Source organism: Akanthomyces muscarius, chromosome 6 (assembly GCF_028009165.1).
Source record: "Akanthomyces muscarius strain Ve6 chromosome 6, whole genome shotgun sequence".
Lineage (NCBI taxonomy): Eukaryota > Fungi > Ascomycota > Sordariomycetes > Hypocreales > Cordycipitaceae > Akanthomyces > Akanthomyces muscarius.
The window spans coordinates 3,269,481-3,291,691 of record NC_079246.1 but is presented as its reverse complement, the minus strand read 5'-3'; the positions used below and the strand labels follow the sequence as shown (position 1 = coordinate 3,291,691).

The 22,211-nt window shown below is 54.9% G+C and overlaps 10 protein-coding genes across 10 annotated transcripts; 5 read left to right on the top strand and 5 right to left on the bottom strand.

Annotated features, from left to right (window-relative positions):
* Window positions 1-911: 911 nt before the first annotated feature.
* LMH87_001179 (uncharacterized protein) lies at window positions 912-3,632 on the top strand (the record flags this gene model as incomplete). Its single annotated transcript, XM_056199214.1, has 1 exon — window positions 912-3,632. The coding sequence occupies one exon, from the start codon at window positions 912-914 to the stop codon at window positions 3,630-3,632; it is 2,721 nt and encodes a 906-aa protein (XP_056056083.1).
* A 322-nt stretch (window positions 3,633-3,954) lies between these two features.
* LMH87_001178 (uncharacterized protein) lies at window positions 3,955-4,566 on the bottom strand (the record flags this gene model as incomplete). The annotated part of the gene is made up of 3 exons (XM_056199213.1): window positions 3,955-3,982; window positions 4,070-4,488; window positions 4,540-4,566. The coding sequence occupies 3 exons, from the start codon at window positions 4,564-4,566 to the stop codon at window positions 3,955-3,957; spliced, it is 474 nt and encodes a 157-aa protein (XP_056056082.1).
* Window positions 4,567-5,414: 848 nt separating this feature from the next.
* LMH87_001177 (uncharacterized protein) lies at window positions 5,415-6,217 on the top strand (the record flags this gene model as incomplete). Its single annotated transcript, XM_056199212.1, has 2 exons — window positions 5,415-5,478; window positions 5,532-6,217. The coding sequence occupies 2 exons, from the start codon at window positions 5,415-5,417 to the stop codon at window positions 6,215-6,217; spliced, it is 750 nt and encodes a 249-aa protein (XP_056056081.1).
* Window positions 6,218-6,610: 393 nt separating this feature from the next.
* Window positions 6,611-9,589, bottom strand: LMH87_001176 (uncharacterized protein; the record flags this gene model as incomplete). The annotated part of the gene is made up of 1 exon (XM_056199210.1): window positions 6,611-9,589. One exon carries the CDS (start codon window positions 9,587-9,589, stop codon window positions 6,611-6,613), a length of 2,979 nt encoding a protein of 992 aa, XP_056056080.1.
* A 2,073-nt stretch (window positions 9,590-11,662) lies between these two features.
* On the bottom strand, window positions 11,663-13,218 carry LMH87_001175 (uncharacterized protein; the record flags this gene model as incomplete). The annotated part of the gene is made up of 6 exons (XM_056199209.1): window positions 11,663-11,816; window positions 11,871-11,968; window positions 12,041-12,352; window positions 12,470-12,802; window positions 12,881-13,097; window positions 13,160-13,218. 6 exons carry the CDS (start codon window positions 13,216-13,218, stop codon window positions 11,663-11,665), a joined length of 1,173 nt encoding a protein of 390 aa, XP_056056079.1.
* A 984-nt stretch (window positions 13,219-14,202) lies between these two features.
* Window positions 14,203-14,621, top strand: LMH87_001174 (uncharacterized protein; the record flags this gene model as incomplete). Its single annotated transcript, XM_056199208.1, has 3 exons — window positions 14,203-14,205; window positions 14,264-14,447; window positions 14,509-14,621. The coding sequence occupies 3 exons, from the start codon at window positions 14,203-14,205 to the stop codon at window positions 14,619-14,621; spliced, it is 300 nt and encodes a 99-aa protein (XP_056056078.1).
* Window positions 14,622-14,787: 166 nt separating this feature from the next.
* Window positions 14,788-16,259, top strand: LMH87_001173 (uncharacterized protein; the record flags this gene model as incomplete). The annotated part of the gene is made up of 4 exons (XM_056199207.1): window positions 14,788-14,818; window positions 14,874-15,985; window positions 16,060-16,161; window positions 16,218-16,259. The coding sequence occupies 4 exons, from the start codon at window positions 14,788-14,790 to the stop codon at window positions 16,257-16,259; spliced, it is 1,287 nt and encodes a 428-aa protein (XP_056056077.1).
* A 167-nt stretch (window positions 16,260-16,426) lies between these two features.
* Window positions 16,427-17,075, bottom strand: LMH87_001172 (uncharacterized protein; the record flags this gene model as incomplete). Its single annotated transcript, XM_056199206.1, has 4 exons — window positions 16,427-16,540; window positions 16,600-16,633; window positions 16,704-16,774; window positions 17,028-17,075. The coding sequence occupies 4 exons, from the start codon at window positions 17,073-17,075 to the stop codon at window positions 16,427-16,429; spliced, it is 267 nt and encodes an 88-aa protein (XP_056056076.1).
* A 977-nt stretch (window positions 17,076-18,052) lies between these two features.
* On the bottom strand, window positions 18,053-18,696 carry LMH87_001171 (uncharacterized protein; the record flags this gene model as incomplete). The annotated part of the gene is made up of 3 exons (XM_056199205.1): window positions 18,053-18,272; window positions 18,452-18,465; window positions 18,556-18,696. The coding sequence occupies 3 exons, from the start codon at window positions 18,694-18,696 to the stop codon at window positions 18,053-18,055; spliced, it is 375 nt and encodes a 124-aa protein (XP_056056075.1).
* A 46-nt stretch (window positions 18,697-18,742) lies between these two features.
* LMH87_001170 (uncharacterized protein) lies at window positions 18,743-22,154 on the top strand (the record flags this gene model as incomplete). Its single annotated transcript, XM_056199204.1, has 7 exons — window positions 18,743-18,773; window positions 19,325-19,392; window positions 19,452-19,532; window positions 20,175-20,208; window positions 20,308-20,361; window positions 20,451-20,721; window positions 20,780-22,154. The coding sequence occupies 7 exons, from the start codon at window positions 18,743-18,745 to the stop codon at window positions 22,152-22,154; spliced, it is 1,914 nt and encodes a 637-aa protein (XP_056056074.1).
* Between the last annotated feature and the right edge of the window lie 57 nt (window positions 22,155-22,211).

Here is a 22,211-nt window from a genome sequence, read left to right as displayed (position 1 = left end):
AGTCGTGTCAAGGTCGCGTGCGCGGCGATGCGCTGAGATGAAGTTACAGCGGGCTCAGTCGCTAGACTCGAAAAAAATACAGCGCTCTGCACACTAAAGCACCCACTAAACATCCACTAAACACCTCCAGACACCCGCTGCACCCGCTAAAAATACCACTGCGAGCCCACTACACACCGAGACATGCACTGGCCCGCCCGCTGCCCAACGCCAGCCTAAACCTCATTCTCTCATGGCCTCCCCGCCCAATCCATTCTCACCAGGTAGGCAGACAGCAGCAGACAGCAGACAGCAGACAGGCACACTCATCGACGCAGAAATAAGTGCTGCCGCCACAAGACACTCCCATCTCGATAACCTTCTCTCCACACTTTTCTTCTTGCTCGTCCTCACATTGTTTGCCTGCTGCCGCCTGTCCTGTCATCCCGACTCTGACCTGGCTCTGGCACCCCGGCTACTTCTCCTTTGCATCTCCTTGCATCTCCTTGCATCTCCATGACGTTTGTCTAATCAAATTCCTCTCCCGCAACATATCTGCAGCTCGTCCGCCCACCGTTTTCCAGTCGTCCATCCTGTGGACCTTCACGCTGCATTCCCGTCGAATTCCAGCAACAACAATCCACCACGCTACATTTCTGCCAACGTTTCCTTGTTGCACCTGCACCTGCACTGCATATCCGTCTGCATTGTCTGCATTGTCTTTAGCTGATCGCCCGTGCTACCTCGCATTCAAACTCGCCTCACCCGCCACTCTCAACGTCGCACACAAACTGTCCAACTCGCATTCACCACCCGACGCTCACTACCGACGCCGACTACAATGCCACTATAGCAAACGTCACCAGCACGACCTCAGGCTCTTCGCCTTGTTATAACTGAGCCCGGTATCCCAAAGGAGCTGGGCTCCCAGCATGACCGGAATGGCCGTCCCCGTCGACAATGGCCAGGACGCCAAACCTGCCAAAAACAGGCAATTCTCCCTCTACGCAAACCGAATCAAACCAATCGACGACGAGCTCGAACCTCCGCCGCTCCCCCAGGCTGTGCCCGTACTGCCTCGCTGGGACTCTCTCCAAAATGGCCCTCACCTAATGGCCGCCAGCCCTACTGCAGACTCTTTCCCGAAGGACGTCTTCTATGACGCTCATGAACAGCCCAAGTCGCCCATCTCACCCACCTTTCAAGAAGAATTCCCTCGCATACCCTTTGACGAGCTCTCCTCGCCGAACCCGATGGTCTCGGCCAAGTCGTCCAACGCCGACATGCGCCAGTCGTCTGGTTCTGTCGGCAACTTTTCCAGACCACGAAAACCGAGCATCAAGCAGCCTCTACAGATCAAACCTGTCGCACCAAAAGAACCATCGCCACTACTCAATCAGGACATTGTCTCGCCGTGGCCGACGCGCTCCCGCACACAGTCAAACGCTTCTGTGACGTCGACATACACCTTTGCCTCGCCTGTCAACGCCTTTGATCTGTCTGCCCCTTCGTCTCCTCGTCTCCGTACCGCTCCTCATTCCACCGGTCAGGCAGCGCCAAACAGGCCGCCTTTTGCTACTTATAATCGTGTAGATTCGTCCGTTTCTGCTCCTGTTGGCGGCGCTCCTTGGGCGGGTGGAGACGAGCTGCGGTCCAGTTTCAGGTCCCAGCTAACCACCTCCACAACCCCCGGCACGGCTGCGACCGAGCGCAGCAGTGTCATGACAAAGGATAGCTCCGTCAGCTCCCTGTACGCCAACGCAGACGCTGAACCCGACGAGCCCAGCATCGAGGATGTCATGGTCATGTACGAGAAGGGTTTCAGGGATGACACTGACGACGAAGACGCCACCGACTCGGACGGCATGCCACACATCTCCCGACAGCTCACAACCCTGTCGGAAACGGGCCCGGCCGTTGCACGTTTTGAAGGTGATAATCTTCGCCCTCCCCGCCCTGTGGCACGCACTGCCCCAACCGCTCTGGACGCGGAGATTCGCCAGTCCAAGATGCTTTTTACAAGCCCAGCATTTACATCGATGCTCCCTGCCATTGCCGGCGACAACACGACGATGAAGGAAGAAATTTTCCACAAAAGAGACTCGGCCAAGTCGATTGGCTCTGATCCGTCGGTGGCATCGCGTCCAGCCACAGCCGACTTGAGAGAAATGTCGATTGGCTCCGATCCGTCTGTGGCGGCAGAAAATCTACCCGTCTCTCCTGTCACTGATACGGACTCGCAACCGAGCCCGCCGCCCTCGCAAGCCAGCCCGTCCTCGCAACCAAGCCCATCTCCCACGCCGCCCGCGCCGTCGTATGCCGACATTGAAGAGCCTGGCTCCCGCGACCGCTATGGCTTCAAGAAGCAGAGCCAGTCTGTCACGCGCGAGCAATACGACGAGTGGAACAAGAACTATTCACAATATCTGGCCCGTCGCCGCCGCAAATGGGTTGGCTATCTCAAGGACAATGCTCTGCTGACCGACCGGCCGCTGCGTTTCCCGCCGCCCAACGCAAAGACGAAGCGATTTGTCCGCAAGGGCATTCCTCCAGATTGGCGTGGCGCCGCGTGGTTTTACTATGCCGGCGGTCCCGCCATCCTGTCCAAGCATTCTGGGCTTTATGAGAAGCTGCTTACCGCCCACGCAAAGCAGATTGACGTCGACGCTATTGAGCGAGACCTGCACCGCACGTTTCCTGACAACATTCAGTTCAAGCCCTCGCCGACCGGATACGACGGCTCGACTTCCAGCAGCGAGCGACAGAGCCAGTCCACGCTGACGAGCAACGACAATTCGAGCGAGTGCAGCGCCCGGGCTGTGCCTGGCGAGCCGCCCATCATCACTTCTCTACGACGCGTTTTGCACGCATTTTCTATTTACAACCCCCGCATCGGATACTGCCAGAGTTTGAACTTCTTGGCAGGTCTTTTGCTTTTGTTTGTCGAGACGGAAGAGCAGTGCTTTTGGCTGCTCAACGTCATTACACACATCTATCTTCCCGGCACGCACGAGATGAGCTTGGAAGGCTCCAAGGTGGACCTGGGCGTGCTCATGGCTGAAATCCGCGACACCATGCCCGAGGTGTGGGATCGAATTGGTGGTGAATTGGAGGAGCAGACCAACTTTAAGCCGACGCAAACACGCTCACTGCGACGTCCGCTCGGCAAGTCGCGCCACCGCGGCCATCCCAGTCTTTCGACTGAGCGTCTACCGCCAATCACACTGTGCATGACGGCCTGGTTCATGAGCTGCTTTATCGGCACGCTGCCCATTGAAACGACGTTGCGCGTGTGGGACGTTTTTTTCTACGAAGGCTCCAAAACGCTGTTTCGCGTCGCACTGGCCATTTTCAAGCACGGCGAGGGCGAAATCAAGTCGATTTCCGATCCGATGGAGATGTTTGGCGTAGTGCAGGCGCTACCGCGGAAGATGTTGGACGCCAACCTACTGATGGAGCAGTCTTTCAAGAAGCGCAACGGGTTCAACCACCTGAACCAGGATGCAATTGACGACAAACGCCGGGAGCGGCGCGACAAGGCGAAAAAGGACCGTGAGCAGACGATGCACGGCAACGTGACGGAGACGGAGACGGTGTCTGTGGTGAGGCGGGCGACGCTGTTTGGGAAGAAGAAGCGAGCCAAGGACGTTTGAGTGGACATGGCGTTCACAGACGGACAGTGGTGACTCAACAAGCGACCAGGCGTGGACAGTTCCTGGATTTCTGGTACATATTATTATCCGGTGTACCGAGTACATCTGTACGATGACGACTATATACTTTTATTTGTTTGGCAGCCCGTATAGAGGCCGGCGGTGTTATCTTGTTTGAATAGGGATGAGGCGATACCCATAATAGATTACGATTCATTGCTACTGACGATGAAGCGATTCATGTTCAGTCCAAGGTACATTATTAGTATACGTGATCCATTGCACGTTGTAAATATTCGCCTAGTGCTTGATATGCAGTGGCTTATTGCAAGGTCATTATTCGATTCAGTCTAAAATAACATGCTGTTATGTTTATTGCAGTAATCTCACGTCCCGACTATGGCCCCGCGGGAAACGTAGGATCCCCCATGGCGTACCTCTCGACGAACCCCTTGGCCGCCTTGTCGAACCCCTCGCGGTCGTTTCTGTACTGCTCCGCGATGCTCTCCTCCAGCGGGTCCTCCGGCAGCGGCTCGACGAGCAGGTTGCGCAGGGCGTCGAGGACGGCGACAATCTTGGTGCTGGGCTTCCAGTTCTCCGTCTTGAGCAGGCCCAGACACACATTCCCGAGCGAGTCGTTGGTGACGTTGGGGTGGTAAATGCGCGTGGCGAACTTGACCACGGGGGCCTTGAAGGGGTACTCGGTGGGGAGCGTGACGACGACGCCGTACCGGCCCGGGTGGTAGATGCAGCCCGCCGGCGCGGCGACGGTGACGTGCCAGGTGTGCAGCGAGTCGTTGGGGCCGAGGGCGATGGTGTACCCCTCGGGGGGACTCTGCGTGAGCTCGCCGTATTCCTGGAGGTGTCATTAAATGCAAGCGAGAAAAGGCAGGAGGGGAAGATGTACCTTGGTGATGCGACGCGTGGAAGACATGATGGGCGTGATGGTGATGGCGGAGGGTATGACGCCGCGCCGGAGCTGGGATAAACGATTGGTGGGGTGGCGGGGTAGACTAGGGCGCTGGGCCTAACGCGGGTGAAGTGGGATGTCGAGATGTGAGAGCTGGAGCTTGGTGAATAATTAAGGATGTGCGATTGATGTTGATTGATGTTGATTGATGTTGGAAATATTTTAGTGGAGGGAGATGGTGGGAGGGTGGTGTTGCCAGGGCGTGAATGTGGCGAGGCAGCAGCCCCAGCCAACGAGACACCTCGTGTTTAATTTAAATCGAATAAAATACGGATAAATAAAGATGGGTGTACTGGTCGTTTTGAAATATTTGAAATATTTTATAAGCGCCAATTGAAGCCGTCGCGCGAAGCCACAGTCGTGGGGCCAGTGTTGCCAAGACTGGTACCTCACAAGATCCGTAAAGAAATCCATATGATTTTCACGCGATTTTAAATGGTAAATCTCGCGCCGAAATCGCCAATTGACAGATATCCAAACACGTGCTGATCGCCGTCCAGGCACGCGACAGCCTCGCCGACTCTGGTCACAGCCACGGAACGAGACAAGCTCAACGCGATCCATTCAACCCGAATGATTTAGAGCAGATACAGAAAATAAATGGACGACACAAAATACAGATGCAGAACAAAAGCACATGAGACAGTCTTGAACGGTGACATCTTGACCGGCCGCCACACCGAGAAAGTGGGTCCCCGACCGACTCACCTTAATTTTTCAACGCCAAAAAAAAAGTTGACGGCCATCACCAGTCTACAGCCTACAACCCAACACCACTTTCAACAACCCATTCCACCCTCGAAACCGCAGCCATGGCCGCGCGCGTAGGGCAAGAAGCGGCTCAGATGCCCTTTATCAAGAACCTCGCCTCCAGCGGTCCGTCTCCCTCACCCCCCCCAACCTGCACCCATAATAACGCGGCAACGCAGACCGCAAGCTGCGCACATCCTCCCTCGAGGCCCTCACCGCATTCCTCTCCGCCCGCCGCTCGCTCCCCGATGCCGACGCGCGCAAGCTCTGGACGGGCCTGTACTACGCGCTGTGGATGACTGACCGTCCGAAGCCCCAGCAGGCGCTCGCCGCCGACCTCGCCTCTCTGCTCTTCTCGCTGCGCTCGCGCTGCGCCGGCCCCTGGCTGAGCGGCTTCTGGCACGTCCTCGCCGCGCAGTGGACGTCGATCGAGGCGCTGCGCCTCGACAAGTTCCTGCTGCTCGTGCGCCGCGTCTTTGCCGCCATGGTGCGGTACGCCGTCGACCAGGGCAGCGAGGGCGCGGCCGTGGTGCTGGATGTCTGCAGGGAGCACGTGTTTGACGGCGAGGGCGGGAGCTCCGGGCTCGGCGTGCTGCCGCTGGGGCTGAGGCTGCATGTGCTGGATCTGTGGGTCGACGAGCTGGACAAGGCGGGCGCGCTGGCCGACGAGAAGCAGCAGGCGCTGGTCAAGGCCATGGGGGACATGGTGGAGGCGCTGACGAGGAACGGGACCCGGGTGGTTAGGGAGCGCGCCAAGGAGAGCTACGAGGACGAGAGGCTGCCGTGGGGGACAAAGCCGGAGAGCATGGACGAGGACGAGGACGAGGACGATGAGGAGGATGGATGGGGGGGAATTGATGATTAGACGGGTCGAGGGATTGCATTCATGGCGTTGGTGGTTAAAATGGGATACACAAATAAACAGCACAACTGTCGGTCACAACTGTCGGTCACGATACTTTGGCAGGTTCTTTGCGAGAATAAACAAGTGTAGTAATCCGTGTCCGCAAGGTAGCCTTTTGCCTTGCCCAAGCCGAAAACGCCCCTGCTAATCTAGCATGTAAAATCAAAAGCCGGCCTCAAATAAAGCTGTGAGGCGCAAAAGAAAACAAAAAGCCAACTCTCAAACGCACGACAGCAACAGCCGTATGCAGTACTCTAACAATCCGACGCCAGTCGAAACAAAGCCAGCCCTCAAATGACAAATCAGCACCAATATGCAGTACTCGGACGATTCCGACAGTCCATCAAATCGCAGCTACTCCCACAGCCGCTCATCCCCGCCCACGCTCTCCTCGCTTACGACACCCCTCCGCACGCCATCCTCCCTCTCGCGCTGCCTCCTCCACGCATCCACTAGCAGCCTCTGCTCCTCCGTCAGTCCCCTCCTCTTCACCGCGCGCCTCCGCACCCTCCGCCGCTGCTCCGTCGTCAGCGCCTCGACGTCCCTCCAGCGCTCCAGCAGGAGCACGTCGGCCGCCCAGTCGCGCGCCTCGTCCCACGCCGCGCGCCCGCGGCCCCCCGTCGCCCACTGGTCGAGCTTGATGGGCAGCGCGGTGCCAAACGCCACGGGGTCGTCAAAGGACCACACGCAGGGCGTCTCGCCCGCGCACGTCGTCGGCCGGCAGTGCAGCCGGCACATGGTCGTCTCGGCCGCGTACCAGAGCGACAGCGCGCACAGGAGCACGCCGAGCAGCGTGAGGCGGATGTTGGGCCGGGCGTGGAAGAGCCGTGGGAGAGGTAGGTGGAGGTACGCGACGTGCGCGGGCTTGGCGACGCAGAGCGGGCAGTCGTCTTTGTCCGCGTGCCGGTGTTTCTCCGTCGCGGGCGTCTCGAGCTTGATGCCTGTTTCGTTGGTGTGCGTCTTATTCTTTATGCCGACATTGCTTGCGGGCGTCTCGTGGATGCCCATTTCGTTTTCGACGCCAGGCTCGCTTTTCAGCGCCTCTGTTTTCAGTGCCTCGGTTTTCATCAGCGCATCCATTTTTGCCTGCTTGTCCGTGGTATGCTTCTTCTCGGTTTCGTGTTTGTTTTTGCGCGGCGGCTCCTCCACCTTTGTATTCCCGCCTTTGTGCACCCCGAGGTCACGCTCGACGGACGCGCTCAGCGCCTCATACGCAGCTCGCTCGTCCAGGCCCGTGCCCGCTCGTTCTTCGTCTTTCAGTTCTGCGACCGCATCGGCCGCTGCCGGAATCTCTTTGAGGAGTTCGTCCAGCTTCTCATCCGTCGTCTTCTTGCCCAGCAGAATGTCCTCCAGGTTGTCCAGCGTGCCGTCGTCAATGTCGTGGATGCGCTGCAGCTCCCGCAGGTCGTCGCGCACCGACGGCAGCTTGGCCGAGTTTGTCAGGGGCCGTCTTCTAGGCAAGCTCCGTGAGCGCTTCGGCCGGGTTGGCTTTTCCTCGGCCGCACCAGGGTCGGACGCCGTGTCGACGTCTTTGCTGCGCCAGGCGAGGTCCGTCTTCTTATCCCGAAACACCGTAGCCGGCTTGACGTCGGGCGACTCTTCCAAGCTCATTCTGCGTCTGGGCGCGCAGTCCTCCTTTTTGAGGGTAACCGGGGTGTCGACAAAAGCTCCAGGCGCGCGTGGCGTAGGCATCGATAGGAAATCCTTGCTCGGCGGTTTTGGCGTTGCGTTGTTGTCCTCTTCCACCCACGGCGAGGGCGCGCGCACAGAACCGCGCTCCGAGTAGTTGTCGAGCGGCGCAAACAGCCTCTCCTCGGCCTCGATCCTATCCGTCGGGTCCTGTTCCGAGTGCATGCTGGAGCCCTTGCTCTTGTGCGAGTCGCTGGATCGAGCGCGCGCGAGCCCGGCAAAGCCCACCGTGGGCCGGTCCGACGAAGAGGCGCTCTTGGACTCGGACGTGTTGGATGTGCGTCGGCGGCTGCGGTCGACGAGGGCGGATGGCTTGAGAGAGCTGGCGCGGGGCTCTGGTTTATTGATTGCGCTACCGCCGATGCGTCCAGTTAGACTGGCCCGAGCCCCTGCTTTGTTGATTGTGCTACCGCCAATGCGTTCGGCTAGACTGGTGCGAGCTTCTGGTTCATTGACTGTGCTACCGCTGGTGCGTTCGCCTGGGCTGGCGCTCGTGGCTCGGGCCAGCTTACGCAGCAAGTCGCGGGACTGGTCGCGCTTCTGCGGCGACAATCCGTTTGCACGGTTGGCGTGTGTTTCTTCTTCCTTCTTCTCCTCTGCCTTTTTGGCGGCTGCTCGTCGCACGTCGGCAGCCCTTTCCGCTTCTGATTTATATATAGTAACTGGCGTGTCGGGCACCTGTCGTCCTGCTGGCTCAAACGCCGACTTGGAGCGCGGGACGTGGCCGCCACGGTTTCTTCGTGGCGACTCTGGCGAGACGGATCTCGTCATGGCGTTGCGTTCTTTAATATCCTCCAGCTTGGCCTGCGCAATGGCCCGCTTCGACAGCCCTTGCATCTCTCGCTGCTTGATCTCGTCCAGCTTGGTGTGTCCGCCTCCTATGCGCGGGAACCCACGCTCCAGCAGCGGAAGATCGGCCTGTTTTTCTCGTAATCGAATGTCATCCAGCTTTGTAGTTTTTATTCCGCCCACGTTCGGCGTCAGCCCCAGCTCGCGTGTCCGTATCTCGTCGAGCTTAGTATTGGGCGTGCCTCTGACGGGCGACTTTGCAAACGGCGGCTTGTTGACGCGTATCCGCGGGCTGTCGGAAACCAGCAGGTCACCCGCGGTAAAGTCCTCGTCTACCTGCCAGGCGTAGCTTTTCTCCGGCGACTCGCCCGCATTTTCCGTCGATGGCAGCGCGTCGTCGCGCATGCCCTCCTCCAGCACCCATCGACTGGTTCTCGACTTGCCGATGCCGTCGTCGACGCGGTTCCGCATGGCGATGCGCTCCTTGTTGGGTGACACGGCCTTTGTACCCTCAGCCTGGCGCAGGTCTGGTCTGCGCCACGATCGCGGTGCCGGGCTAGGGGAGCCGTCGACGGAGCGCGGCCGGTCCTCCTCGCCCGCGAGCTTGAACGCCTCGGTCAGCGACAGGGGCTGTCGGCTGCCGAAGCCGCCGCTGCCGAATCGCGGTATGCGGGAGCCTCCTGGTGTCGCGGGGGATTCGAGCGGTCGGTCCTGCGCGCCGGGGCTCGATTTCGACCGTGAAAGGGCGGGTATTCGCGTTTCCTGCGCCATTTGTCGCGTGTTGAAGAGCGGCTTGCGGTTGTCTTGGCGCACGACGAGGCCGGGCTTTGCTGGCCCGGGCTTTTTGTCGCTCATGATGCCTCTCTCTTGCTTTGTATTCTTGCGTCTTGCGCGTTGCGTGTGTTCTGTGAGCACCGCCGGCGCGAAGCCAGCATGGTGGAGCTGTTGTGAACCGGCGCGTCGCAGGTGAGGCGGCGGTGAGGTGCGTCGAGTCGGTGTCGGCTGACGGAGCAAGTTGACGCAGGCTGTGCTGTTGATTAGGGAATGTATCGTGTTGTTGCCAGGCGCACGTCGCGTTGCACTGCAGGTGGTGACGTTGGGAAGTTAGCGGGCCACTAGACCGGCCGAGTGGTCTACCGTCTACGGCGTCACAACAGCACGCTGTCGAGTCATTCGGTCGAGTTGACTTGTCTTGTTTTATGTTTGGCTTCCACTTTCGCGGCTTTCTACTTTAGTTCGGTTAGATTATCCTTTAGACAATTTGTGTTTAAATGCTCGCATGGCTGTTGTGCATGAGGTCGAGTTTGGTGCACTCTGTATTGCCTGCTTCCCGGATCACGCTTCGGCTTCTTGTTGAAGACTGCCAGATGTCAAACTGATTTTATCACTAACGAGGCTAAATGGACTGCCGCTTCTCATTCGCAACAACTCGTTCTCATAAATCATGCGAATGGCTGAGAAAAGTTGTATTCAGTCTTCTCGGTGTCAGTCCTAGAGTTTAGGGTAGTAACAACGGTCTAGATCTCAAGGCGACCTTTCGCGGCACGATCGCCAATCAAGTGCGCTATCACAGCAATTCAGACAGAGAAACAAGCTCGCACATTTCAAATTGATTAAACTGCACTTGGAGCTGTTATCGAATGGCTGCCATGCTGAGCCTTTCCGAAAACTGGCATCATGACTTGTCAACTATTTGTCGCTTTTACGGTGGCAACCATTTATTACCACTCTGAGCCGGGCTACTCGTTCAACAAGCCAGCAAAGCTGTAACACTCTATCATTCGGGCTAAAGCGATCGCCAATGTATTCCGCGGTTTGCTCGTCAGTTCCCTGTCAAGGTTTGGCTCAATCGCGGCGTGCTTGAGTCCAGACAACGCCACTGCACCGCGTCGAGCTTAATTCCAAGCTAACACACTCTCATAACCAAAAATAAGAAACGTCGGCCCCAACGAAATCGTCTGCATGGTCTAGTTGGTGTAAGTCATTCCGCCGGGTCCACAACCCGCCACACTTCTCTGTTCAACTCTAACTCCGATTCTAGTAGGGCGCCGGTCTCATACGAGTATGATTCAATCTCAGATTGGGCTATCCGGAAATCGGGAGTTCGATCCTCCCTGCGGACACTTCTTTTTGCCATTTGCAGCTTTTGTTTGTATTTGTTTCTGTTTGGAGCGAGTTGCTCAATCTCTTCATTTTTACGTGGGGTGGGGCCACTGTGTGCGGCGCTGGCGGTGCTGCGGTGCCCGTGGTGTATGGGCGGCGTCGAATTGGGCAGAGGCTGTTCTTCATTTAGCGTACAGCGGTGCCAGGACAGTGCGCCGACTGTTGTGCTGCGTGGGCGTTGGTTCAGTGCATTGACCGCGGGCGATTTGTTGCTGAAGGTATTTTCACACCTCGCAACTGAAATTCAAGCCTGGTTTGGTTCCTCAGTGTTTAACTATCTAAATGCCAGTGTAGGAATTGTCGGGCAAGTGTGTGGCTTGCTACCGAGCGAAGGGTGCCAAAAAAAAGAAACAGCGGCTTATTACATACATCTTCATTTTGTTAAGATTTCAAGTCTCCTCTTCTGCTTCTCACACTCTTCTTATCTCTTTCTCCATTTCTCCATTCTTCTTCCTTGCCTTTTATTTTATTTTCATTTTTCGTACAGCCCAGCTCACGACGTCTTTATTTCCCAGCACAGGATGCCACGACACTATGGCCGCTGTTCTGGCAAGTAGCGCGGCATCGCAGTGCCGCGGCAGCCTATTCCTTGTGAAGAATGCCTGTCCATAGCAATAGACCCGATTTAATCCACCTGTGCGCTCCCCATCCTACCTGCAGCCGACGGCCCCTGACACCTTAAACCTAGCAAGTTTAAACTATACAACCCTTAACATGATACCAACTTTGTACAAAAGCCTTTCGTAGGAAACGTGGGCTAGTATACTAAATAACAGACCAGAGACTGCGTTGTTGTTTGAATCGTGCTGCGGCGAGAAGGACGCCGCCAAGGATCAGGCTTGTGCCGGCGTACATGGACAAAGCTTGATACCCGTATTTCTCGGATAGTTGGCCGCCGACTGGAATACCAGCTAGACCGCTAAAATGTGATTTAGTTTGTGGGTAAAGTAGATGATTTTTCCCGAAGACGTACGACAACGATGCAGAGGCCATAACAACACCCATCATGCGGCCCATTGTCAGGGGTGTTGAAATTTGTGCCGCACAAGCTTGTTGGAGGGATAGAATCGCCTAGGAAATCATGTTAGTCTTGCCTTTCTCCTCCTGAGACTCTTGACCAGCGCTATCGGAGAATAGTCTTACTCCCGAGAAAAATCCATAGGCCAATGAGAATATCACGAGACCTGCCACGGAAGTGACCGTGTTCCAGCAATAAGCAGCGACCCCTGAAGAAATTGTCATGACGATGCAGATATTGAACCGTCCGTACGAGTCTGCGAGAAACCCTGGGGCAACTCGGCCGAACAATGAGGCGGCGTTCATGATGGAGATTGTATAAAAAGAGAGATCTTCCGAGAAGCCCTTTGTACTCGCAAATGATGCGGTAAAGAAGAGCGGAGTGAACATACCAAAGTAGATCACGAAGAACGCCAAGCAGGTCAGCAGAGCTTCGGGCTTCCGCAAGTCGGTCAGACTTGCTGCAAGAAAAGGCCTTTCCCGAGCCTCTCCTGACTGATGGTTGCCCGCAGCTATGTCATAGTCGCATGCTGGCGATTTTTTCGGCGGTCTTACCAAGACACAGGTAAGACCGAGTAGAGGCAGCATCATAAAGCCCACTATTCGCAATGCCCATGCGAAGCCAACATGAGGATTATAAATGAGCTTTTGGAGCATTATAGGCCAGATAACACCCCCCAAGGAGGAGCCGGCAATGACCACTCCCATGGCGGCAGCTCGACTACGTTTGATATGTTGCCCAATTACCCCCAGCACTGGGGTATAAGTCAGAGCCATGGAGATGCCAAACAAAACGCCTTGTGCTAGCATAAATTCCCAAAACCTCCCACACAGAGAGAGCATCATCGGACAGAGAACTGTTCCAAAGGCACCTAAATATATCATGACCTAATGTAGATTGTGTGAAATTAGTTGTGATCAAAACAAGTAGGTCAAGTACGCTTTTGCGAAGGCCAAGATTCATACCATGGGGCCAAATGCATCCAGGAGAGAACCGCACACAATTGAGCCTGAATACAGAAGAAAAGTGCTGACAGCTGCAAGCCATGAGATGGTTGATTGTGACTCATCTGCCAGCTGATGTGATTGATAGTATGATTCGAAGAGACCGAATGAATTGAAAAAGCCCACTGTGCAGAAGAAGCCTGCGAAGGCGCCCACCAAGGTCAAAGTGCCATGCAAGCTAGGGTTCACCAGGTAATGAGCCACATGACTTTCTGTCTCTCACGGGAGGATCATGCTTACCCGAATTCTTTCTTCTCATCTTTATCAGATTCTGGGAGACTAGCAACTGAGGGCTTCATTGTGTTGTTTCTTAGGAGCAGGATGATCTTTTAGCAATCAGGATAATAAATGTGATTTAAGACGCTCCATTGTCTTGATATACTGAAGGAGAAGACAAAAGTCACAATTTATTCACATTTGCCTGCAGATCCCAATGGGGCAGTCGTCTTCGCCGTGTCGGATCTCCGGCTACTCGGAGATCCTAGTTTCCTAAAACGGCACAGCAGCGCCGCACATGGTGTTGCCCTTCACGGTTGCGCTGCTAGTCTCCACTACTTATTCCCGGCTACCGGCGGCAATTTACGAGTTTCCCATCAACACACCACATGACCGGGCACTTTGCACGAATCTTGCAGGCTGGCAATTGACGGGCTAGCGGACTGCTAACTCCGGCAATATAGTGCTCGCATCCCCGACTCACTAAAATGAGCCCTTACGCGCAAGAGCTGCGCCGTTCGAAACATAGCATCATGAAGGTCAATCGGCAGCGCCGGCCTGACGGCTGTCGACGACATCGAAAGCCTCTGTCTTGCACCCCGTGCCGGACGCGCAAGATCAAATGCGACCGCGCCAAACCATGCAATCAATGCGTCCGCGCAAGGACAGTAGAGGCATGCGACTATGAACCGAGTACTCCGACCCTGCCCCTCCCACCTCCTTCAACTACTCGTCAGCCTACTCCACCATCATATATTTCCTCATCATCACGCACGCCGACTCATTGTTCTGCTTCTGCGGGACCAGATGCAAATTTGCGCCTGCCGCGACCGCGAGGCTGGCCTACCCTCGACCGGATCAATTCATCGCTGCCCGGGGACCATGGCAGCTTACCACACGCCTCAGGTTATCAGTCCCTGGCAACCTGGGGCGTGAGTAAGTTAGGCCAAGGATATCCTTCCGGATTTCCTTTGGCCAACCCGCAGCAAAAAAATGTATACTCATTTCGTGGAAAGCATAATCAAACGAGATTCTTTGGACGCAGTCATTGGAATGCTACTTTCCAAATGGTAAGTCAGCCAAAGTTGGTCATTCCCATACATCAGACTCATCTCTTCTTCTTCTCAGTTTCCCGACTTTGTCGACCATATAAGAGACTACAAGAAGGTGAAGGAAAAACCCTCGTCAACTTCCCGATTTCAAGAATATCTGTCAGTCAAACGCCAGAAGCGCGAGCGTCGGCCTGGAACAGAACATCGCGTGCAAGACTTCCCGGGTCAACAGCAGGCCAGCTTTGACAATTTATTGCCTAGTATGCAAACTGCAACTTATCTTGTAAACCTCTATCTCTCAACCTTTGAGACCACGTATAGGGTGGTGCATGAGCCCTCTTTTCTTCAAGACTGGGCAGGCTTCTGGAAGTCCAGGCCAGAAGATTCGGCTAGGTCTTGCTCGAATAATATTCTCCTCGCGAAAGCCTTGTTAATGATGGCCTGCGCTAATTGCCTCGCCGATGACACTTCTCTTATAGCCGCGGGCTCAAATCGAGCATTAATCTCGCAAATCTCCCAGGAGTGGCTACGGGCGGTAGTATCGTGGTTGGATTCGATTCCCGATCATGCTCGTCTTGATATCCACATATTGCAAGTCAAATGTTTGTTGGTGACAGCTTGCCAAGCCACTGCAAGTGACGGCGTTCTCGTCGGTGTCATGGCGGGCTCACTGATACGGGAGGCAGTAATGATGGGACTCCACCGCGACCCAACACTCTTCCCAAACATGACGCTGTTTTGGGCTGAGATTCGCAAACGACTATGGTTGACTGTTATTGAGATTGAGCTTCAGGTGTCGCTTCAGTCAGGCATTCCTTTGGCGCTCTCGTGGGAAGACTTTGACTGTCCGCCGCCTATCAATATCGAAGATGATGACTTTTCACTCAATTCTACCTCCATGGCTCCAGAACGAGACATTTTCACTCCGACAAAGACCACTTTTCAGATTGTCTTAGCCCGGAGTCTTCGAGTAAGAATGGAAATTACCAAATTGATCAACCGTGCCCGGCTGAACGTGGACCCAAATACAATCATGAGTCTCAGTGATTCTCTGATGAGCAGCTTGAACGAAGCCCCAGCGCAGCTACGCGACGATTTCGGTTCGGGAGACGCGAAAAACAACGCATTCCAAAGATCGTTTCATCTTTTCCTCATATGGCGCTCCATGCTAGCTCTTCATCGGCTCGTCTTTCTAAAACAGGTCGATGTGGGAAACGAAGTTTACTCTGTCTCACGAATGTACTGTGTCCAGGCCAGCGTGGCCTTGTTGGCGCAATTGGAATTTGTTTCGCAAATCCCTGCCAATGTGTCACCTCACCCGGCTGATATTGCTCTGCCACATGTACTGCACCTGAAGGGTGGGCTTATTCAGGATGACATCTTTCATGCTGCGATTACTATCTGCTTAGAGCTCCGTCTCGAGCTCACAGAGAGCAAATCGCCGCTTGTCACGGGCACAATCTCAAATCTCGTCAGTCAAAGTGCCCAATATCATCGCAAAGCGTTGTTCCAAAGTATTGAACATGCTTTGGAGCACTTTGAGAACATGGTCCGATGGGAGGCTCGCGCATGCAAATTCTTCACCTCTCTATGCATACTGCACATGACTTTAGAGAGCCAATCCGTCACAGGGTCTACACCGACAACCGATGGAAGCGAATCATCAACACATCAGCCTTTGACTATAGACGAGGCCTGCCCAATGGCGTCCCGTCGCTGCTTAGAGTTATTAAAGGGCCCCAAACATGGCCATCGGAGCACGGATCAAGATGGAGATTTCGACACAGAGTCCTTAAATGTGAGTCACTTATCATCCCACTCAACATGTCGTATGATTTAAAAGTTCAAGTACTAATAAACCCATATGACCAGCCTGTCTTTGACGGTCTACTCTCAGCCAATGCTCCGTTGCATAGTGAATTTTTAGATGATATGCCAAACATGGAGATGAGTGACCTGCTTGGTATTACTTTAGTAAGTATATTTGGCCGTGTGAGTTAAGAAATAAACTAATACTATATTGACGCTAGGAAGATCTGGATTTTGATTGGACTATGTTACCAGAACTTTAGCCCTTCTTTCTATTTAAAAAGTAGTAGAGTTGGATTCTGTTACTAACTAATAACAACAGTATAATAATTACACTTGCTTTTAAAAAAATATTATTATAAAGAAGTTTTCAAAAGTATCATTATAAATAGTTTTCTTATATATAAATGTAAATAACAAACTTTGTGTATTATGAGCTCGCCGTTGGAGTCGGCTCAAATTGTAGAATCGGGTTTCCGTGATTCACCTCGACACAGTACGAATGCCCAGTGACAAGCTTGCAGTCGGGACCGACGGCGGGATTCTAGAGGTACATGTTAGATGGTGCTGATCCCGCATTGATAAGTGATGCGCAAGACAAACCCAAGCTTCGAAATTCTGCTTGCTGAGGCCCAAGCTGACAGCAGGTCGTCACAGGTATAACTGCTGTCAAAAGCCTCGTCATAGTAAGTAAAGTACTTGCTTACCCCAGGGTCGACGGGTCCTTTTGGATTCGGATCGCGGCGGTCAAGATGCAACGGGGACACGCGAGCAGCAACTGTCCCGATGAATGAGAAGAATGTGAGTGCACGCGTATTGCTACGCTTCGTTTGTTTCTTCTATTATTTGGAATATCAAAAGATGGCCCTGCAGCGAATCAAGACGTTTATAAATCGACACTCGAATCTGCCCGAACCACTCCAGGTCAAAGACCTCGGGATAATGATAACTTTGCCTATTTTCACCCCTCTAGTGTCGCTAGCACGCCCGGGAAAACTGGTACAGCACGGATATGATATTTCATGTCGTACGGTGGTCTCGATGGCCAGATGGTCCAGCCTCTGAGGATCTGGCTGCATGACTGCATGGCTTTCTGTCTTTGACATCCTTGTTTTGAAAGGGCGCTATTATTTCGGTCCAGCATCCTCTCAGTTCCCGACAAGCCCCAAATGTACTAGAAAGCGAGTGGTTTGAGACGGTTTATTGCCCCGCGTTTTCTTTTTGCAGGTAATGGCCAGCGGTCAGGCCAAGGTCGAGGCCACGGACATGTACAGTGTACCCGGCGGACCGAGCCGAACCGGGCAGGGCACGCCAATTACCTAGTTTGTCACTGCTGTTGGCGCTACAGGAGGAGGATGTCTTGCGTCTTCCGGATGACTGTCTTGCGAACAAGTGACCCTTGTACGCCCTGTCCGGGAGCTGCGGCACCACCAGGGCAGCATCGACCAACAGACTTGACTCCGCCGCGCCTTCAGCAGCATTGCGCTAGCTACACGGCATTGGAGTTGGTTTTAAATGAGCCGTGCGTGCCGTGTTATTCAATAAATTGGTCCACTTGCTAGTTTAGTTGACTGAAAACCCACCCAACACCCCATTGCTGCAGAAGAGCGCATTGACGTAGGTATTATGGTAGTTGCGTGAATGCTCATATTGTACCACGTCCTTTTTATTATGCAACTTCTGAGTCTCCCTATCCCAAGCGTCCATATATGGCAAGCTGCGCCTCACACTGATCATTTGCACAGGCCCGAAACATGACACTGGGTACAAGTTTCGCAACTTTGGAATCAGACGCTTCACCAGCTCATTCTCGTAGTTGGTGACAATGAATCTTTCGTATCAGGAAAGCTCCATTATGTTTTCTGGGTAAAGATAGTCGGCGGTGACAATTTCATCGCGCGGATAGTCCTAAAAAGTGTCCAAACCGCTGTTTGGACCCTGTGAGTCCAAATTGACCCACGACGCCGCGAGTAACAAAGTCTGTGCGCTTTTTGGCCATTCTTGGAGCGTCTCTCGCCAGACAGATGGTGATAACAGCCGATCAAATTTGAAGTGCTCATTCTCCGGCTGCCTCTGAGATTCGCAAAACGTCATCGAAGTCAACCAACTTGACAATCTCACCGCCCAGATGGCAAAACAATCCAGAGCTGGCCACCTGGGCTGGGGTGAGGTGGATCGTAATAATCATGAAGACCACGCGAAACGTCTCTCCGGTCTGTGCCGCAATCACGTAGTGTTCCTTTGCCTGGGGCCGTTGCGGCAGATACTGTGGCTGGCTATAAAGACGGAATAGCTGTTCGGAGAAGGAGGGCGGTGTTGCCATGTTCCAGGCGCCAGTCATGGCGCGAGTAAAAGTCGTCTTCCCATCTCGAATCCTCCTCGGCTCATTCAAGGGGCTGATAAGATGCAGATGCAGCGAATCTAGGTACAACTGATGCCAGAATCGTTCCCAGACCTGCGAATCTGGAGCTGGGTTCAACGTCAGACGATTGAGCTTTCCATGCAGCTGGGCAACACGCCGGGCCTCGCGGCAGACCTGGGTCAGCACAGGTGGCCTACCGTTTTGCCAAGTCGCATCCTCCCACCAGCATGTCTCGAGAATGGGTGATCAACCTCCAAAACGCGGCGCGGTAGATAGAATTGCCATATCCCGTCGCGAATCTCAGGTGGGAGCTTAGAAAAGAGAGTAAATCGTACCATGGTCCTTTAATTGGTGTCATGCACTGTAGTAACGCTGCCTGAACCAATGCGGCAAGCTAGCACCAAGACAGCTGGAGGTAAGGACTCGGAGTCGACTCCCGAGGGGCAGAGGCGTAGAGGCGCGCCCGGCCTGTTGTATTTTTGGTGAGACAAAGGCACAGCTCCAGCGAATCTAGCTATAGCGCTACCACAGTCACGACGGGAAGGGCAGTTGCCGTGTGACTGTCTTTGATCAGATGGAGCTCGGCTTTCCAATTGGACCATGTAAAAAAATACGTCTAGTGTAGATAAATTTCTGTAAGACAATGTTTGGTGGACCGCTGATATCTTTCCCCGCCCGTGTGATCTTGGGATCGAGGCTCGATTTCAGTGCATCAACTGCATGCGAAATTTGAGACCATCTTCGCCGTAGAGGGACAATACTCCACCCATCATCGGCAACGGCAGCGGGACACGCTCTATGGCGCGCAGGTAAGAGGGTATAGGTCGTCCACAACAAGTGGTCGGCCACGATTTTGCGTGACACTCTAGCAGTCCTCACCTGCGACACGTTCTGCGTCTGTCCTCGGATGATTGCTAGATGGCCGATGGGGTCTCTCGCCTCAAAAGCTGCTGCATGTCTTGCCAGAAACCTCCTCACATTACCAACTCGTTCCCCTTTTGAACTATGGTTGTTCCAGCAACCCCATTTCTCAGGTACCGCTCAAGGATGTCATCTACAGCTGGGTTGTTAATGACGCGCTCTCGATCCCAAGGAAGCCCTCATGATTCTCGGCATGCTGCTCGGCGCGGGGTCGCTGCCGCGGAGGTGCGAATCGTTTGATAAGATGAGAAATGTACGCCGGGGCATGGCTGACGAGCCGCTAAAAAAGTTTGGCGATATTGTCAAGGCAGACTCAAAAAAGCCAGACATAACAAGTACCTGCGGCAAGTGATACTTGGCGCTAGGCGCTATAACTAACTAGTTAGTTGGTATAATCACGGCCAGCGACCGCCCGATAATAAATTAGACTCGTGTACGTTACAACAAGCAACGTCTAACGTTGACCAAGTCACCTTTCCCAGCGCAGGGTAGTACCGCACTAGGACGCCTGCCTTGCCCATCCAAGGCAGGGAACAGATCTAACCCGTAAACACCCATCACTTTATCCGTACGGGTTATAGGCCTAGTTCTGGACGCTGTCATAGATATTGTGAGCGCACTGCTGTAGACAAGGAAGCCGCGCGTCATGAAACTCGTCGACTAGTTGACGGCATCAGGCTGGTCGCATTGACGTCGCAAGCTGATGCCTGCTGTCATTACCCCGGAGCCGCTCTCTCTACGGGGACGGGATAGTCCACTACACCGTACTGCCAAGGCCGCCGCGCCATCACCAACCTAGCAGACAGAGTTTTAAAGTCAATTCCTCGCGCGCCACGCCGGGCGCTCCGCTCAGGTTGATCAACCGATCTAGTGGCTGCGCCCACACTAGGAATAGTTGCATCTAGCGACAGCACTTGAAAACTACAAAAGTTAGTGTAATCACTGCCAACAAGCGAAACGGTCTACGCCCGACCGTCCCCCGAGTCCGTCTCCACAGCCCCGGTCGCTGACGCATGTGTTCTACCGAGGCCCCGAGAGGCTGGATAATTTAGACTTATTTATACTTGACGCAAGACGCAATTGTAAGTGTGCACCGCTGCACAATCGACTCGTCAATAGTATCGCAGCATGTCACTCTTACCGAAGCATCTGTCGTGGCGATTGGTAACAGTCGTGGCGGCGCTAGAAACTTTTGCGCTGCGACTGTACAGCCAGCAGGCGAAGAACGAGGCGAACAATGGACTGAGGCTCTCATCGCTCGCCCTGTCCTTTGGACTGTTCTGGGTCGGCACACTTTTCGTCTACGGCCTGTACTTTACATTCATCTACCCCTTTTACGTCTCGCCTACGCGACACCTTCCCACGGCGGGCGGGCGGCATTGGCTCATGGGCCACATCCCTGAACTGTTCGGTGCAGCCCCCGGCGAGTGTTCCAGAACATGGTAAGTTTCAACGCCATCAATATGGTCGTCACAAACTGCACATCAGCTAACAGCCCAGGAACAAAACGGTTCCGCATGACGGACTCCTCCGCTTCTTCATGTTCTTCAACCAGGAGCGCCTCCTCGCCATCTCGCCCAAGGCCGTCGCCGACATTACCGTCGCCAACGCCTACGCCTGGGAAAAGCCTGGCTCCATCCGCTCTGCGCTCAGCACCATCACCGGCGTCGGCCTCGTCACGTCCGAGGGCGACGAGCATCGTCGGCAGCGTCGCCACATGCTGCCCGCCTTTAACTTCCGCCACATCAAGGACCTGTACCCCGTCTTCTGGGACAAGTCGCGCGAGGTCGTCCAGTCCATGACCAAGTCGGTCAACGGCGGCAGCGACAAGCTGTACGTCTCGCACTGGGCGTCGCTCGCCACGCTCGACATTATCGGCATGGCGGCCATGGGGCGCGACTTTTCAGCCATTCGCGACCCGGAAAACGCGCTCGTCGCGCAGTACACTAGCGTCTTCGAGGGACAGTCCATTCTGCGCGTGTTTCTCGTGCTCGGGCTGGTGCTGCCGCAGTGGCTGATTGAAGAGATTCCACTCAAAAAGATTCGCGAGTTCCGGGATGCGTCGCGGACGATTCGCAGAGTGTGCCAGGAGCTGATTGAGGAGAAGCGCGCCAAGCTGCAGGCGCAAAAGGCGGACAAGACGAAGCAGCCCGACGTGGACATTCTGTCGATTGCGCTCGAGAGCGGGCAGTTTACCGACGAGGGCCTGCAGAACCAGCTCATGACCTTTTTCGCGGCCGGCCACGAGACGACGTCGGTGTCGCTGACCTGGGCCATCTACGCGCTGTGCCTGAACCCTGCGATGCAGACGCGGCTGCGCGACGAGGTGCGCGCGCACCTGCCGTCCGTCGACGACGCCTCGGCGGCGCTGACGAGCGTCGACTTTGACCGCCTGCCGTACCTCAACGCCGTCGTCAACGAGACGCTGCGGCGGTACCCGGCGGTGCCCGTGACGGGCCGCGTCGCCATCCAGGACACGACGGTGCTGGGCGTGCCGGTCGCGCGCGGCACCCCCGTCACCATCCCGCAGTGGGCCATCAACGTCGACAAGAAGCTCTGGGGCGAGGACGCTGAGGAGTTTAACCCGGAGCGCTGGCTCGACAGCCGCGACGGCGCCACCACGCTCAACAACACTGGCGGCGCGAGTAGCAACTATGCGCTGGCAACGTTTCTGCACGGCCCGCGCTCGTGCATCGGCACGGCGTTTGCCAAGGGCGAGTTTGCGTGCCTGCTGGCGGCGTGGATCGGGCGCTTCGAGTTTGAGCTGGTGGACAAGACGCTGATGGACCCAGACAAGCTCAAGGTGAAGAGTGGTGTGACGATTAAGCCGATGGATGGGCTGCACGTAGTTGCGAGGGTAGTGCCAGGGTATTAGCCTGCTATAATATGACAATGTACATTATTGTTCCGACTTGAGTTTCCGAATAACTGT